This window comes from Symphalangus syndactylus, chromosome X (assembly GCF_028878055.3).
Source record: "Symphalangus syndactylus isolate Jambi chromosome X, NHGRI_mSymSyn1-v2.1_pri, whole genome shotgun sequence".
Classification (NCBI taxonomy): Eukaryota; Metazoa; Chordata; class Mammalia; order Primates; family Hylobatidae; genus Symphalangus; species Symphalangus syndactylus.
The window spans coordinates 81,135,410-81,151,956 of NC_072447.2; the positions used below are offsets into that span (position 1 = coordinate 81,135,410).

Sequence of the window (16,547 nt, forward strand, 5' to 3'; positions counted from 1 at the left end):
CTAAGTCTGTGAAGAATGTCAGTGGTAGTTTAATGGGAATAGCATTGCATTTATAAATTGCTTTGGGCAGTGTGGTTATTTTCACAATATTGATTCTTCCTATCCATGAGCATGGAATTTTTTCCACTTGTTTGTGTCATTTCTGATTTCTTTGAGCTGTTTTGTAGCTCTCCTTGAAGAGGTCCTTTACTTCCCTTGTAGGCTATATTCCTAGATATTTTATATTCTTTTTTAATTTTTTTTTTTTTTTTTGAGATGGAGTCTTACTCCATCACCCAGACTGGAGTGCAGTGGCACGATCTCAGCTCACTGCAAGCTCCACCTCCTGGGTTCACGCCATTCTCCCACCTCAGCCTCCAGAGCAGCTGGGACTACAGGTGCCTGCCACCATGCCCGGCTAATTATTCTGTGTTTTTTAGTAGAGACGGGGTTTCACCATGTCAGCCAGGATGGTCTTGATCCCCGACCTCGTGATCCACCCACCTCGGCCTCCCAAAGTGCTGAGATTACAGGTGTGAGCCACCGTGCCCAGCCGTATTTTATATTCTTATTTTGGAAATTGTGAATGGGAGTTCATTCATGATTTGGCTCTTGGCTTGCCTGTTGTTGGTGTATAGGAATGCCAGTGATTTTTGCACATTGATTTTGCATCTTGTAACTTTCCTGAAGTTGCTTATCAACTTAAGAAGCTTTTGGGCTGAGACATTAGGATGTTCTAGATATAGAATCAGGTCAACTGCAAATAAAGATAGTTTAACTTCCTCTCTTGATATCTGAATATGCTTTATTTCTTTTTCTTGCCTAATTGCCCTAGTCAGAACTTCCAATACCATGTTGAATAGGAATGGTGAGGGGGCATTCTTGTGTTTTACCAATTTTCAAGGAGAATGCTTCCAGCTTTTGCTCATTCAGTATGATATTGGCTGTAGGTTTTTCATTTATGGCTCTTATTATTTTGAGGTATATTCCTTCAATATCTAGGTTGTTGAGAGCTTTTAACATGAAGGGATGTTTAATTTTATTGAAGGCCTTTTTGGTCTGTTGAGATAATTATGTAGTTTTTTTCTTTACTTCTGTTTTTGATTTGTATATGTTGAACCAACCTTGTATTCCAGGGAGAAAGACAACTTGATCATGGTGGATAAGCCTTTTAATGTGCTGCTGGATTTGGATTGCCAGTATTTTGTTGAGGATTTTTGCATTGATGTTGTCAAGGATATTGACCTGAAGGTTTTGTTGTTGTTGTTGTATCTCTGCCATTTTGGGGTATTAGGATGATGCTGGCTTCACAGAATAAATTAGGGAGGAGTCTCTCCTTTTCAATTTATTGGAATAGTTTTAGTAGGAATGGTACCAGCTCTTCTTTGTACCTCTGCTAGAATTCAGCTGTGAATCCTGGTCCTGGGTTTTTTTTTTTTGGTTGGTGGGCTATTTATTACTGCCACAATTTCAGAACTCATTATTGGTCTATTCAGGGATTCACTTTCTTCCTGGTTCAGTCCTGGGAGGTTGTATGTGCCCAGGAAAATATCATTTCTTCTTTATTTTCTAGTTTATGTGTATAGAGGTATTTATAGTATTCTCTGATGGTTGGTTGTATTTCTGTGTGGTCAATGGTGTTATTTTCCTTATCATTTCTGATTGTGTTTACTTGATAATCTTCTCTTTTTTCTTCTTTATTAGTCTAGGTAGAATTCTATTTTATTATTAAAAAAAAAAAAAAATCCAGCTCCTGGATTTGTTTTTTGAAGGTTTCTTTTTGTGTCTCTATCTCTTTCAGTTCCACTCTGATCTTGCATATTTCTTATCTGCTACTAAATTTGGCATGTTTGTTCTTGGTTCTCTAGTTCTTTTTGTTGTGATGTTAGGTTGCTAACTTGAGGTCTTTCTAGCATTTTGATGTGGACATTTAGTGCTATAAATTTCCCTCTTAACACTGCTTTAGCTGCATCCCAGAGATTCTGGCACATTTTATCTTTGTTCTCGTTTGTTTAAAGAACTTCTTGATTTCTGTCTGCCAGGTCTGACCAGCAGACCCTGGCCAAGCAATGGATGAAAAAAATTTATGTAGACACAGGTTTTTTGCCTGGCCGTGTAGCTAGGGGACCAGGCCACCCACAGACACTGAGGAGGGTGCCATAAAGAGTCCCAGCAGCTGTGGCCCTGACAAGCCAGTGCTGTGGGTATTTATTTAGTACAGATTTAATGACAAAGGCTTTGAGTCAACATATTTGTGGGTAATTAACATGGTCACCTCCCTGGAGAGAGCAGTGCTGCATGCAAATGATTAAAGGCCTACGTAAAGTAACTTATCTAGATCAATTCCTTTACACTTCCTTGTTATCTACCTCTTGCTCTCAGTCTCTGGATAAGAGAATTTGGCTACCTTCCATCAAATTATCTTTCAAAGCTTTTGCAAAACCTGGCATTCCAAGAAGGTTTGTGTTTTTCCTATAATTTCTCCCACCACCCTGAATGATCTACATCTTCCCCTTTTCTTTCTTTTTTTTTTTTTTGCATCAGGTTTTGTTGATTGAAGAGTGCAGATGTGTGCAGCAATAGGTTTGTCTGGCACAGCAGTTATAACTCGTATTCCAGCTTTGCATCCTACAATTTTCAAGTAACGTAAGACCAACATGAGTATAATTAGCAACATTCTTTTCAAATCAAAGAGTGACCCCCAGGAGTAGGGGTCTATCCGGGAGTGATGTTCTTGCACACCCTTCCATATGGCTGTTTTTTGAATGTATAGATCTATGGCATTTAGGGATTCTAGAATTTTAGTTTTAAGTTGCTTTACATCTGCTGTTAAATTATCATGAAAGGTTCACCAGAGGTGTTGTTTCACCTCATCTCAACTATGTATTGATTATTCCAAGGTAGAAAGGTGACACAGATGTGCTTAAGCTCCCAGTCACAGTTTAATTGCTGTCGGAATGCCACTGCATCTTGTTGCTTCCCCACATATTTCAAGGCACATATTTCGAGGGCTTTCAGATGTGCAAGAATCTTTTGATCTATACCCTGCTGTAAGAGACATTCATTAGACACGTTCCTGGCCAAATTGTCTACAAAAGTAGCTGTTTGTAGTGATTCAGTAATAGATGCTACAACAACACTAGCAGTTGCTAGGATGACTATGGCTGAGAATATAAAGGCTGTAAGTGTAACTATGAATCTTTTGTGTCTGACCTGGGACAGGGAACGTTCTAAGGTGGTAAGAGCAGAGGAACCTTGCCAATCGCATGTCAAATTGACTGGCAGGAATGCCTTAGATTGTCTCCTTAATAACATGACACTTGTAATTTAAATTAGATATATTGTAATTAGTGATACAAGAGGCGAACCAAGCCTGTCCCTGCACTCAGGTCACAAACGTGGAGTTTTGGAATGTAATGGAAATATTGGTTCCCATAAGGAAAACATATGGATGGGTAGTGCAAATCAGGCACTGATCAGTGTGATTATGAAAAAATGTCATAGTGTAATTGTGATTGGAATTATGATATGTCCCATGCTAGGTGTTAAGGGAGGTGCTAAGATGTCCTAGGCACCATAAAGTGTCTTGGGGTGGCATGGACTTTACTTGGGGCCTGGGATACCCCATTCCCCTATTGGCCCAAATTATAGGGGAGCAGGATGTGGCTACGAAACTGTCATTGATGCCATGATAGACGCGGACATCAGTATGATCACCCTGAAATGGCTGTGGGAGCTCCAGTCTAAGATGTTATAATTGCCTAACTGGAGGCTACGGGCTTGTCCCCCATGACAGACCTCCCAGCCAAAGTGGAATCCATTACTTTCTTGGCTTTGTTCTTTAGCACAGGGAGGAATGCTGGGGAAAGTAGCATTGGTGGTGTTGCCCAGTTTGAGGCTACCTGCAACTAAGACTGTTAAGGCATTTCCTTTACCATGATGTAGCCATAATTGTGTTTGGGCAGGTACACAGTAAGGGTTAGAACTTTTATAACTTACACACAGTAGGAGGATAGTGGAGTGATATGTAGTGTTACCTGGCACCTTAGTCCAATGTGTGCCATTAATGAGGGACCCCACTGGGGGTAAATCTATTCTTCCTAGCCAAGCAGTTACATTATTAGAGGCTGGAAAGGGGGTGTCTGCCCAGGTGACAGGGCAGAAGAAAGGCGGATGCAAGACATGAGCCCAATAGAGTGTAGCAGGTACAGGTTGCAGACAAAGCAAGAGCATAAAAAGGATTAATACCCTACGCAAGTTGCTGTGTACAACAGAGAGCATAGCAAGGAACAAATTATCTGGAGTGAATGGTGTCTTGTGTCCAGAGCAGGATTCGCTCAGCCTCCAGGGTTGTCTTCTTCAGCATCCCCCCGATAATGTCCAGGGCTTGTGTCGTCCAAGGGAGCTGCATCGTCTGGGGCTGCAGATCCTGCAGGGTCATTTTCTTCATTTCTGGTACCGGGTTGGGTCCTAGCCACGCCATGGTATGGTTTGATGCATCGTGCTGGAATCCAAAGAGGACCTGAGGGGGTGTGAACACAAGCATATCCTCTTCCCCACATTAACAAATTATTTGGACCACACCATACATTACTGTTTATGTCTTTCCATAAAACGGTGGGCTTTATGTCTTGAGAGGTTTTAGCAAAGTGCTTTTCTACAGCTGATTGAAATTTATCATTTAAATTTAAGAAATTAAGGATAGATAAGGCTTGTGCTAGTGGTGTTGCAGGGTCCTTAGTCATAGTCCCCCTTTTTTGTTTTTTGAGCATATTTTTAAGGGTGGCGTGGGTACGTTCTACTATGGCCTGTCCTTGGGGGTTATACAGGATGCTTGTGGAATGTTGGATTTTCCATGTGTGACAAAATTGTTGAAATTGTGAGCTGGCATAAACCATACCATTGTCAGTTTTAATTTTTGTGGCCTGCCCCATAAAGGCAAAAGTTAAAAGAAGATGTTTAATGACGTGTCAGGTGGACTCTCTAGGAAAGACATGAGTGCTAATTAAGTGAGAGTTGGTATCAACAAATACATGTACATATCTTAGTTTTCCAAATTCAGGGACGTGTGTAACATCTGTTTGCCATAACTGATTAGGTTCTAGTCCTCTAGGGTTAACACCTCTTGAAGGAGGGGACATGCCTGTGAGCTGGCAATCTGGGCATTGCAGGATAATTTGTTTAGCTAGTCTCTGGGGAAGTTGAAATTGTTAAGTTTCTCTAATTTTGGTGGAAAAATTGATGCAGTTGGGTGGCTTGATCAAGCAGTAATGTCATAACTTGCAGGTCTGCTTGATCATTGCCATAAGCCAATGGGCCAGGCAGTGAGCTGTGGGCTCAAATATGTGATATTTGGATGTGTGCATTAATCTAGCGGTTGCTGAAGTCGAAGAAAAAGTGCACACAGGGTGGGCTCCAGAGTGGACTTCATGAGGGCTGTTTCAAGGTTCTGCAGTAAATAAACAGAATAAGCAGAGTCACTAACAATATTGATGGGCTGAGCAGAAAAAGTTTCCAGGGCTCCAACTTCAGCTCTCTGAGTGCTAGTAAATCCAGAATCAGTGAGGGAATTATGCGGTCTCCACCAAACAGCCACTTTTCCATGTTTACCAGAGCCATTCGTAAACAGTGTTAAAGCGTTAGGTATGGGGGAATGAAATATTTTTGTAGGCAAAACCACAGAAGTATGAGACAAGAACTGAAGTAGTTTATCAGCAGGAAGGGCATGCTCTATATGGCCTGTGTAATCAGAAAGTGCTATTTGCAGGTCTAAAGATAAGGGCAATACTGCTTCGAATTGCTTTTTACTTAAAGGAATTCTGATGACATCAGGGTCATAACCTAGCAACTGATTGCATCGTCTGCCACCTGAATGGATGACTTTACTAACTAGTTGGATACAGGGAGAGAGTGTTTTAGTCCCAGTAGTGAGCAAAAAACCTGTTCTAGAAAGCTCAGCCCTGGGGGCATCTGTCCTGTTAACCCTGTTGGGGAATGTTTAGTGGGAAAAACAAACAACTGAACTGAATATTGTGGATCTTATGCGATCTAGTTGCCTCTGAGAAATAGCTTGCTGTATTTCTTCTATTTCCCTTTTTGCTGCAGGAGTTAAATACCTTCAAGAGTCTAGGGCAGCATCACCCTTTAAGATAGAAAACAGGTTTTGTAACTTATCAGTAGTTTTGCCCAAGGTGGGGTGAAGTCAGTTAATATCGCCTAGTAATTTCTGATAATCATTTAAGATGTGCAAGTTGCTAGTATTTAATTTAAACCTTTTGAGGTCTTACTCATCAGAAAGTTAGGATGTACCTGAGATATTTCCAAGGAGAGAACATTTGTACTTTTTCAGGTGCTATGATTAAACCTCTTAACTGTATTCTTTACAACAGAGGCATATAAACTTAAAAGTACTGGCTCATTGGGGCTGCTAGTAAAATATCATCCATAAAATGAATAATTGTGCAATTAGGAAATTATTTTCTATTGGGGAGCAAAGCTTGATTTACATGATACTGACACGTGGTAGGACTGTTCAGCATTCCTTGAAGAAGCACTTTCCAATGAAATCAGCGAGCTGGCCTTTCATTATTGATAGCTGGTATTGTAAATGGAAATTTTTCTCTGTCCTGTTCTGCAAGGGGAATAGTATAAAAACAGTCTTTTAGGTCAATAACAACTATAGGCCAATCTTGAGGAATCACCATGGGGGAAGGGAGGCCCTGTTGAAGGGGTCCCATAGGTTGCAAATTAGCATTGATAGCCCATAGGTCATTCAAAAGTCTCCATTTACCAGACTTTTGGGGAATGACAAAGATGGGCGAATTCCAAGGGCTGTTTGATTGTTCTATATGGCCGGCTTTTAATTGCTCAACTAATTCATGGGCTCTTTGTAATTTTTCTCCCTTTAAAAGCCACTGTGCTACCCAAATTGGATCTTGAGAGAGCCATGTCAGGGGTAGGGGAGGGATAATAACAGTGGCCATTATTAGAAAGGGGTCTGCAGAGTGACTCCCCCATTGGGCTAATAGGTCTCGTTCCCCAAAGATTAACAGGGATGGGCATGATTAGAGGTTGTATAACTGCCTTTCTTCCCTCTGAATTGCAACATGTTAGGGGGCATGTGGTCTGCTTGGCTGTGTGTGCTTCCCCGACGCTGACAATTTTTTGTTTCTGAGTGACCCAAGGCCAAGTTTCTGTCCAGTTTTGATGACTGATTATCGAAATGTCTACCCCTGTGTCCAATAAGCCAGTAAAATTTTTATTTCCAAGTTTTAAGGTAATCATGCGTCTCTGATCAGTGATTAATTGGTTCAGATATACTCCTGTGGCTCCCGTGCTTCCAAAACTTCCCTTTCCCATTTCTTTTCCCTGGGTGTTGGGGAGCCAGTACAGTAGAGTATTAACTGAGCTATCTTTGATCCAGGGGGAAGAATATGCAGACCTTTACATTCCATCATAACTAGTATCTCACCTTGATAATCACTACCCCGGTAAGCACATTAATTCCTTTACTGGATAGACTTGATCGCCCTAGGACTAATCCCACTGTTCCCGGAGGCAGGGGCCCCAGATCCCAGTTGCAACACTTTTAGGGTCTTCTCCTTCTTTTAGCCCTAATTCTTTGGGGCAGAGTAAGTCCAGTCCTGTGCTCCCAGTGGTGGCAGCTCTGAGAGAGAGGACTGTGGGCTTTTCATCTGACCAAGGAAAGCCACTGGCATTGCTCCAGTTTAGAGCAGGGCCTGGGACCAGTCCCTCATGAAGTTACTTATGGGGTTGCTGTTTTTATCAATTTGGACCTGCATTGATTTGCCCAATGTTTCCCTTTTTACATCGGGGCATATAGAAATGGGTTGTTTTCCTGAGTTACCTTAGTCTCTATTATTGGGGGACATTCCTGCTTCATATGACCTGGCTCTCCACATAGAAAACAATTTGGGTTTCTCTCCCTTTTCACTTCAGGAGGCCTTAATGCCATAGCCAATATTTTGGCTTTGTGTGTTTTAGTCCCCACCAGTTGACATGCTCGTATAAGTTCCCTGACTGTGGCTGCCTTTCCTCTGATTGCCTGCATTGCTTGCTGGCAGTCGATGTTAGCATTTTCATAAGCCAATTGCAACAATAAGACATCAGTGGCCTGGGTGTGACTAATTTGTCTCTTAATTGCCTGGGTTAACCAATTGATAAATTCAACAAATGGCTTCTGAGGCCCTTGTCGAACATTTACAAAAGATCCCTGTTGAACTCCACTTTGGGGAATTCAGTCCCAAGCCCTGAGATCACACAAAGACACTTGTGTATAGACCTGGGGATCAAAATTTAGTTGTTGTTGTTCATTGGAATGGGGACCCCCTCCCCTGGAGCATAGCAGTGGTTGTGTCTTGCCTGGCCACTTGATTCTGGTTGGCTTGTTGTTCGCACAACTTATCATATTCTGCCCTCCAGAGGAGGTATTGGCTGGGCTTCAAAGTTGTTTTAGCTAGCACTGACTAGTCCCATGGGGTCATACAGAAGTTGTCTGCCATGGCTTCAATTATTCCTTTCATAAATGGGCTAGCAACTCCATTTGCTTTAATGCTTTTTATCTTTTTATAAACGTTAAAAGAAATGGGTTTATATACCTGATTGCCTTGTCAATTTTGCATTAACAGGCAGGCCAAGAGCTCCCCTTCTAATGCCACTTGCCTAAGACAGGGTCCCATAACTGTAGTGTATCCCTTGTCTTTTTTCCAATTTATTGGAGGAGGGGGCTCAGGCAAAACCTCCCTTTCCTCTTTATTATTTTTGCCCAGAAACGGCAAGGCTGAGGGAGGTGGAGGTGGAAAGGTAGGTGATGGTTCCTCTTCCCTCTTCCTTTTAGGCTTTTCTGTGTATAGTGGGACCAAAGCAGCCCTTACTAAAGCCCATACTATTAGAGATGTTACTGGGACCCATTGCCCTTGTACATGATGTTCTTGAAGATTTCTCTTCACTTGTTCCCAGAGCTCTACATCTAGCATACCTTCTTCCGGGAATCATGGGTTATGGGAAACAACAGTTTGCATTAGGTCCCTTAATTAAGCCTGCGAAATCGAGGCTCCACTAGCTTTAAGCAGCTGTTTCAATACTTTTATATACTGTTGCTGTTGAGCTGATAACTGTTGTCCCATGATGAAACCCTAGCATGAACAACGTCCTCAAACTTGCAAATCCCGAGCAGGCACCAATGACTTACTGACTGTGCAGTCTCTTCATCTTCATTTTCAAGGGTTCCATTGCGATCCATTGCAGCTATTTCTCCCACAGGGCACCAGCTGCCGGGTCGGACCAGCAGACCCTGGCAGAATGATGGATGAAAAAATGTACACAGACACAGGTTTTTTGCCTGGTCGCGTGGCTAGGGGTCTGGGGCACCCACAGACACCAAGAAGGGCACCATAAAGAGTCCCAGCAGCTGTGGCCCTGACAAGCCAGTGCTGCGGGGATTTATTTAGTACAGATTTAATGACAAAGGCTTTGAGTCAACACACTTGTGGGTAATTAACATGGTCGCCCCCCTGGAGAGAGCAGTCCTGCAAACAAATGATTAAAGGCCAGGTTCTGAGGCCTAAGTAAACTAACTTATCTAGATCAGTTCCTTTACACTTCGTTGTTATCTACTGTTTGCTCTCAGGCTCTGGATAAGAGAATTTGGCTGCCTTCAGCCAAATTATCTTTCGAAGCTTTTGCAAAACCTCCCGGCCTTCCAACAAGGTTTGCATTTTTTCTATAATTTCTCCCACCACCATGACCAATCTCCTACATCTGCTTTAATTTCATTATGTACCCAAGAGTCATTTAGGAGCACATTGTTCAGTTCCGATGCAGTTGTGTGATTGTATTGGGGAGTTTATTACATATTAACTTACACAATCACAAGGTCCCACAATAGGCTGTTTGCAAGCTGAGGAGGAAGGAGAGACAGTCCGAGTCCCAAAACAGAAGAACATGGAGTCCAGTGTTCAAGGGTAGGAAGCATCCAGCATGGAAGAAAGATGTAGGCTGGGAGGCTAGGCCAGTCTCTCCTTTTCACATTTTTCTGCCTGCTTTATATTTATTGGCAGCTGATTAGATTGTGCCCACCAGATTAAGGGTGGATCTGCCTTCCCCAGCCCACTCACTCAAATGTTAACCTCTTTTGGCAACACCGTCACAGTCACACCCAGGATCAATACTTTGTATCCTTCAGTCCAACCAAGTTGACACTCAGTAATAACCATTACAGTGGTTTTGAGTGAATTTCTTAATCTTGTGTTCTAATTTGATTTTTCTGTGCTCTGAGAAACTATTATGATTTCTGTTCTTTGCATTTGCTGAGGAGTGTTTTACTTCCAATTATGAGATCAATTTCAGAGTAAATACCATGTGGCGATGAGAAGAATGTATATTCTGTTGTTTCAGGGATGGAAAGTTCTTAGATATCTATCAGGTCCGCTTGATCCAGAGCTGAGTTTAAGTCCTGAATGTCTGTGAATCTTCTATCTCAATTATCTAATAGTGTCAGTGGGGTGTTAAAATCTTTCACTATTATTGTGTGGGAGTCTAAGCCTTTTGAAAATGTCTAAAAACTTGCTTTATTAATGTGGGTGCTATTGTATTGGTTGCATATATATTTAGGTAGTTAGCTCTTCTTGTTGAATTGAACCCTTTACCATTATGTAATGCCCTCCTTTGTCTTTCTTGATCTTTGTTGGTTTAAAGTCTGGTTTTTCAGAAACTAGGATTGCAACCCCTGCTTTTTTCTGCATTTCATTTGCTTGGTAAATTTTCTTCCATCCCTTTATTTTTAGCATATTTTTGTCTTTGCATGTAGGATGGGTCTTTTGAAGACAGCATACCAATATGTCTTTGTTCTTTATCCAGCTTGTCATTCTGTGTCTTTTAATTGGGGCATTTAGCCATTTACATTTAAGGTTAGTGTTATTATGTATGGATTTGATTTTTTTCATCATGATGTTAGCTGGTTATTTTGCAAACTTGTTTATGTGATTGCTTCCTTGTGTCATTGGTCTATGTACTTAAGTATGTTTTTGTAGTGGCTGATGACAGTTTTTCCTTTCCATATTTAGTGCTTTCTTCAGGAGCTCTTGCAGGGGAAGTCTGGTGGTAACAAATTCCCTCAGCATCTGCTTGTCTGAAAAGGTTTTTATTTCTCTTTTGCTTATGAAGCTTAGTTTGGCCAGACATGAATTTGGGTGTTGAAAATTCTTTTCTTTAAGAATGTTGAATATTGGCCCCTGATTTCTTCTGGCTTGTAAGGTTTTTCACTAAGAGGTCTGCTCTTAGTCTCATGGAAGACTGCTCTTAGTCGTCCCCTTGTATGTGACTTGGCCTTTCTCTCTGGCTACCCTTAACATTTTTTCTCTCATTTCAACCTTGGAGAATCTGATGATCATACATTGGGGATGATCTCGTGGAGTATCTTACTGGGTTTCTCTGCATTTCTTGAATTTGAATGTTGGCCTGTCTAGCTAGTTTGCGGAAGTGCTCTTAGATGATATCCTCAAGTATGTTTTCCAACTTGGTTCCATTCTCCCTGTTTCTTTCAGGTACCCCAATCAGTCATAGATTCCATCACTTTACATAATTCCATATTTCTCAGAGGTTTTGTTCATTCCTTTTCATTCTTTTATCTGTATTGCCATCTGCCCGGCTTATTTCAGAAAGATAGTCTTCCAGCTCTGACATTCTTTCCTTTGTTTGGTCTACTTTCCCATTAATACTTGTGATTGTATTGTGAAGTTCTTGTAGTATATTTTTCAGGTCTAGCATGTCAGTTATTTTCCTCTCTAAACTGGCTATTTTGGCTGTCAGCTCCTGTATTGTTTTATCATAATTCTTAGCTTCTTTGCATTGGGTTACAACATGCTCCTTTAGCTCAGCAAATTTCATTATTACCCACCTTCTGAAGCCTACTTCTGTTATTTCAGCTATGTCAGCCTCAGCCCAGTTCTGAGCCCTTGCTGGAGCAGTGTTGTGGTCATTTGGAGGAACAGGGGCACTCTGGATTTTTGAGTTTTTAGCATTTTTTTGTTCTTTTTCATCTTTGATTTTTGAGGTTGCTGACCTTTGGATGGGGTTTTTGTGTTTTTTTATTGTTGCTTTCTCTTTGTTTTTCTTCTGACAGTCTGGCCTCTGTTCCATAGGGCTGCTGCAGTTTGCTGGGGGTCCGCTCTAGACCCTAGTTGCCTCAGTTTTCTCATACCTGGAGGTATCACTAGTGAATACTGCAAAACAGAAAAGATGGCAGTCAGCCTATTCCTCTGGAAGCTCCATTCCAGGGCAGTACTGACCTTTTGCCAGCCTGAACATGCCTGTAGAAGGTAACTGGAGACCCGTTTGATGGTCTCTCCCAGTCAAGAGGAACAAGATCAGGCACCCACTTAAGCTGCATTTTGGCAGAGCAGCTGCATTTTGGCAGAGCAGCTATGCTGTGTTGGTGATCCCTTCAGCCCCCGATCAGTTTGGGCTTTTCAAGGCCCACAGGCTAGACCAGCTGATAAGCCCAAACAGCCAAGTTGGCAGCCTGCCTCGCCCCTCAGGCATTCTATCCCAGGGAGAGGTGGGGAGGGGTGGCCAGAGGTTCCAGCTTGGAGGCCGCACCTCAGGAGGAGGAGTGGATCAGGGTCCCACTTAAAGAAGCAGTCTGGTCACGCCTTAACAGAACAGCTGTGTCATAGTGGGGAACCATGTCTGCCCCTGTGCGCTTGGACTCTCCAAAGCTAGCAGGCTGGAACAGCTGAGTGACCAACCAACCCAAGTGGTGGCTTTCCTCTCTCCCGGGCACTCCATCCCAGGGAGAGATCAGAGCTCTGTCCCTAATAGGTGCCAGCAGGCATGGCTGAAAGGTCCTGCTGGGAGGTTCTGCCCAGTGAGGAGGAATGGATCAGTGCCCTGCTTAAAGAAGCAGTCTGGCTACAATCTGGCAAAGCCACTATGTTGCACTACTCAGGGGACCCTTCCTCATCTGGATTGTTTGGAATGTCTAAGCCCACATGGTGGAACTGCTGAGTTGTCCAGCCAACCCAGGTGGTGACCTTCCTCCTCCACCCCCTGCCCACCCCCCACCACACTATGTCTCAGGGAGAGATCAGAGCTCTATCCCTAATAGTTGCCTGCAGGCGTGGCTGGAGGATCCGGCTGGGAGGTCCTGCCCAGTGTGGAAGAATGGATTTGGTCCCACTTAAAGAAGCAGTCTAGTGAAACAATCTGGCCAAGCCACTGTGCTGCGTTGCTGGGGAACCCCTTTCTCCTCCAGACCATTTGGACTCTACAAAGCCCACAGGCTAGAACAGCTGAGTTGACCAAATGGCAGAGATGGCACCTGTCCCTCTCCCTGTTGCCTGAGGCCAACTAGGATGCCAAGCCAGTGGTTATTATCTTGTGAAGTGAGGTGGAAATGTGGCCTGCAGAACATGCTGCTCGGCTCCCTGGACTCTACCCCCTTCCTAGGCATATATGCAGACCTCCTGTCTTGCCTGAGTTGCAGACACATTCATTGGGGATCTCCGGGCCAGAGTATGCAAAGCTGTTGGGTCTCTGTGCATGCCGGAGCAGCTGCTCTGCAAGACTCCATACAGCTCTGTGTTGGACCCAAGGCTCTGGTGGCATGGGCTCACAAAGAGATCTCCTGATCTGTGGGTTGCAAAGATCTGTGAGAGAAGCATGGTTTCCCAGGGTCACACAGTCACTCACTGCTTCCTTTGGCTGGGGGTGGGGTTTCTCTTGGCTCCATGTCACTCCCAGGTGGGCCATTGCCCCACCCTGCTTTTGTTCTCTGTGTGTCGAGTTATTTCTCTAATCAGTCCCAACGTGAGAACCTAGATATTTCAGTTGAAGGTGCTATATTCACTCACCCCTTTCATTCCTCTCCTTGAGAGTGGTGGACCACAGCTACTTCTAATCGGCCATCTTCGCCCCTCCCCCTTTATTTGGCTTTTCTTTTTCTCTTAGTCTAGCTAATGGTTTGTCTACTTTATCTTTTTAAGAACCAACTTTTTCTTTCATTTATCTTTCATATTTTTTAGTCTCTATTTTTTTCTGCTTTGATCTATATTATTTTTTCCTTCTAATTTTAGGTTTGGTTGGTTCTTGCTTTTCTAGTTCCTTGAGGTGCATCATTATATTCTTTCTTTCAAATCTACTGTTTTGATGTAGGCATTTATTGCTATAAACTTCTTTCTTCATATTGCTTTTGCTGTATCTTACAGGTTTTGGTGTGCTTTTCCTTTTCATTTTTGGAAACTTTATTTTCTCCTTAATTTCTTTATTGACCTAGTGGTCTTTCAGGAGCACATTATTTAATTTCCATGTATTGGTACAGTTTCCAAATTTCCTCTTGTTATTGATTTCTGGTTTTATTCTATGGTGGTCTGAGAAGATTCTTGATATGATTTTGATTTTCTTACATTTGAGACAGTTTTTTACTTAACATGTTTTTTGTCATGGAAAATGTTCCATGTGCTGATGAGAAGAATGTGTATCCTGCAATTGTTGGATGAAATGTTTTGTAAATGTCTATTAGGTCTATTTGGTCTATAGTGCAGTTTAAGTCTGATATTTGTTTTTTAATTCTCTGTTCAGATGATCTGTCTAGTCTCTCCTGGCCTGCAAGGTTTCTGCTGAGAAATCTCCTGTTAGTTGATGTGAATTCCCTTATATGTGACTTGCTGCATTTCTCTTGCTGTTTTTGGAATTCTGATTCTGACTTTGACAGTTTGACTATGATGTGCCTTGAAGACGACCTTTTCAGTTGAATCTCTTTTGGAGTCTTTGAGCTTTCTGTATTTGGATATCTATATCTCTTCCAAGACTTGGGAAGTTTTCAGTTATTATTTCATTGAATATGTTTTTTTATCCATCTCTTCTCTTCTAGAACTCCCACACTTCAAAAATTTGTTTGCTTGATGGTGTCACAAAGGCTTTCTTTATTCTTTTTCTTTTTATCCTGTTTTTCCTGCCTAGGTTATTTCAAAAGATTTGTCTTCAGGTTCAGAAATTGTCTTTTGCTTGTCTAGTCTATTGTTGAAGCTCCCTATTGTATCTGTAATTTCATTCATTGAATTCTTCAGTTCTGGAATTTCTGTTTTGTTCCTTTTAATGATATCTTTGTTGGATTTCTCATTAGATTTTTAATTGCTTTCCTGAGTTTTAAATCTTGTTTGTTTTCTTATATCTCAATTTTCTTAAGATCATTTTTAATGCCTTTTCAGGAACTTCATAAATTTGATTTTCTTTGGAGTCTGTTGCTGGAAAATTATTGTGTCCTTTTGGAGGTTGTTTTTTTCTTTTTTTGTACTTACATTGATATCCACATCTGCTATAATTGCCACTTCATTCATTTGTATGGAGTAGCTCCCATAGAGAAAGAGTTTTTCCTGTAGATGTATCTATAATGTTGGTTGGGTAGGGTGCTTTGGCTTTGGTTCTGCATGGGCAGCACAGTGTAATCTCCTTTGATTACTTCAGCTGTAATCAATTTCAGCAGTGTCTTTGAGTTCCTTAGTGGCTCAGGCTGCAGTTGATTGTGGAGGCTGTGGTAAGGCTTTGTTTGGGACAGCAATGCCAGGTAGACTGGTCCTCAAGCCCCTAGATGGTGCATGCGGGGCACTGGCATTTGGCTTGCCCTGAGTATGTCAATCTTTGGACCATGGGTGGGCCATGCAGGTGTAAAAAGTGGTGGCAGCAGGCCCTGGATGGGCCAGTCCTCAGGCCCTCACTCAGGGCATGCAGGTCCCAGTGGGCCAAGAAGTTTGCTCTTCAGGCTCCCAGGCCAGATAGTCCTTGGGGCCCTGGGAGGAGGATGTAGGTGCTGGCAGTGTCTGCGGTGGGCCAGTGGGTGGGTCCATTAGTTCTCAGGTAGGGCACACTGGTGTTGGCAATGTCCTTGATTGGCTAGGTAGGTGTCATCTTTTATTTTAATGTTTTGAAAAGTTTTTTTAACATTATGTACTCCCTACAAAATACACAGATTCTAAATGAAGAAACTCAGTCTCTGTCCCCCTCTTTGCTACATTACTGCTTCTCTGGTTTATATTTTTCTAAGTATAAGTTTTTCCACTGGCTGTATTTAACATGTTCTTTTCAGTGGAAATTCTGATATATGTTGGCTTGCTTTATTCAGCCTATAGACCTTGACTGAATGCTATATGACAGGTATTGTGCCAGGAGCTGTGGTAGGAAAACTTTCCATGAGAAATTAGATTAGCTTGGCATTAGATGATTATTTAAAGTAATCCTATGACAGTTATGTGAAAATCTAGATTAAATTCATAAATGGACTACTATCTCAAGTTAGTATATTGTTTAGGTTTTCACAGTAGTCCAGTAGATGGCCTCACAACACAAAGAAATTCATACATATTTCATTTTAAAAAGCATATATAAAAATCTGATTGATAGGTAGATAATCTTATTATAATAGGCATCCAAATCTTACTCCTTTTTAGCATTTTCTGCCACTGATATTGCTTATTTCTCATTTCTAATAGAAAAACAAGGAGAAAGTAATGGGATGTTACAAGTAGGCAGAAAAATATAGATGCACATAGTTT

The 16,547-nt window shown here is 42.0% G+C and overlaps 1 protein-coding gene across 6 annotated transcripts in view; it reads left to right on the forward strand.

Moving 5' to 3' along the window:
- The window catches only part of CHIC1 (cysteine rich hydrophobic domain 1), a 124,129-nt gene that overhangs the window by 99,748 nt on the left and 7,834 nt on the right, over nt 1–16,547 (forward strand). Inside the window, exon 4 of one of the 6 annotated variants that reach the window (XM_055266979.2) lies at nt 7,403–7,528. The exons of the other annotated variants lie outside the window; for them this stretch is intronic. Coding sequence (XP_055122954.1) covers nt 7,403–7,438 — 36 coding nt within the window. The 3' untranslated portion in view covers nt 7,439–7,528. Of the gene's footprint in view, nt 1–7,402; nt 7,529–16,547 lie in introns of those variants that run through there. 6 annotated transcript variants of the gene reach the window in all.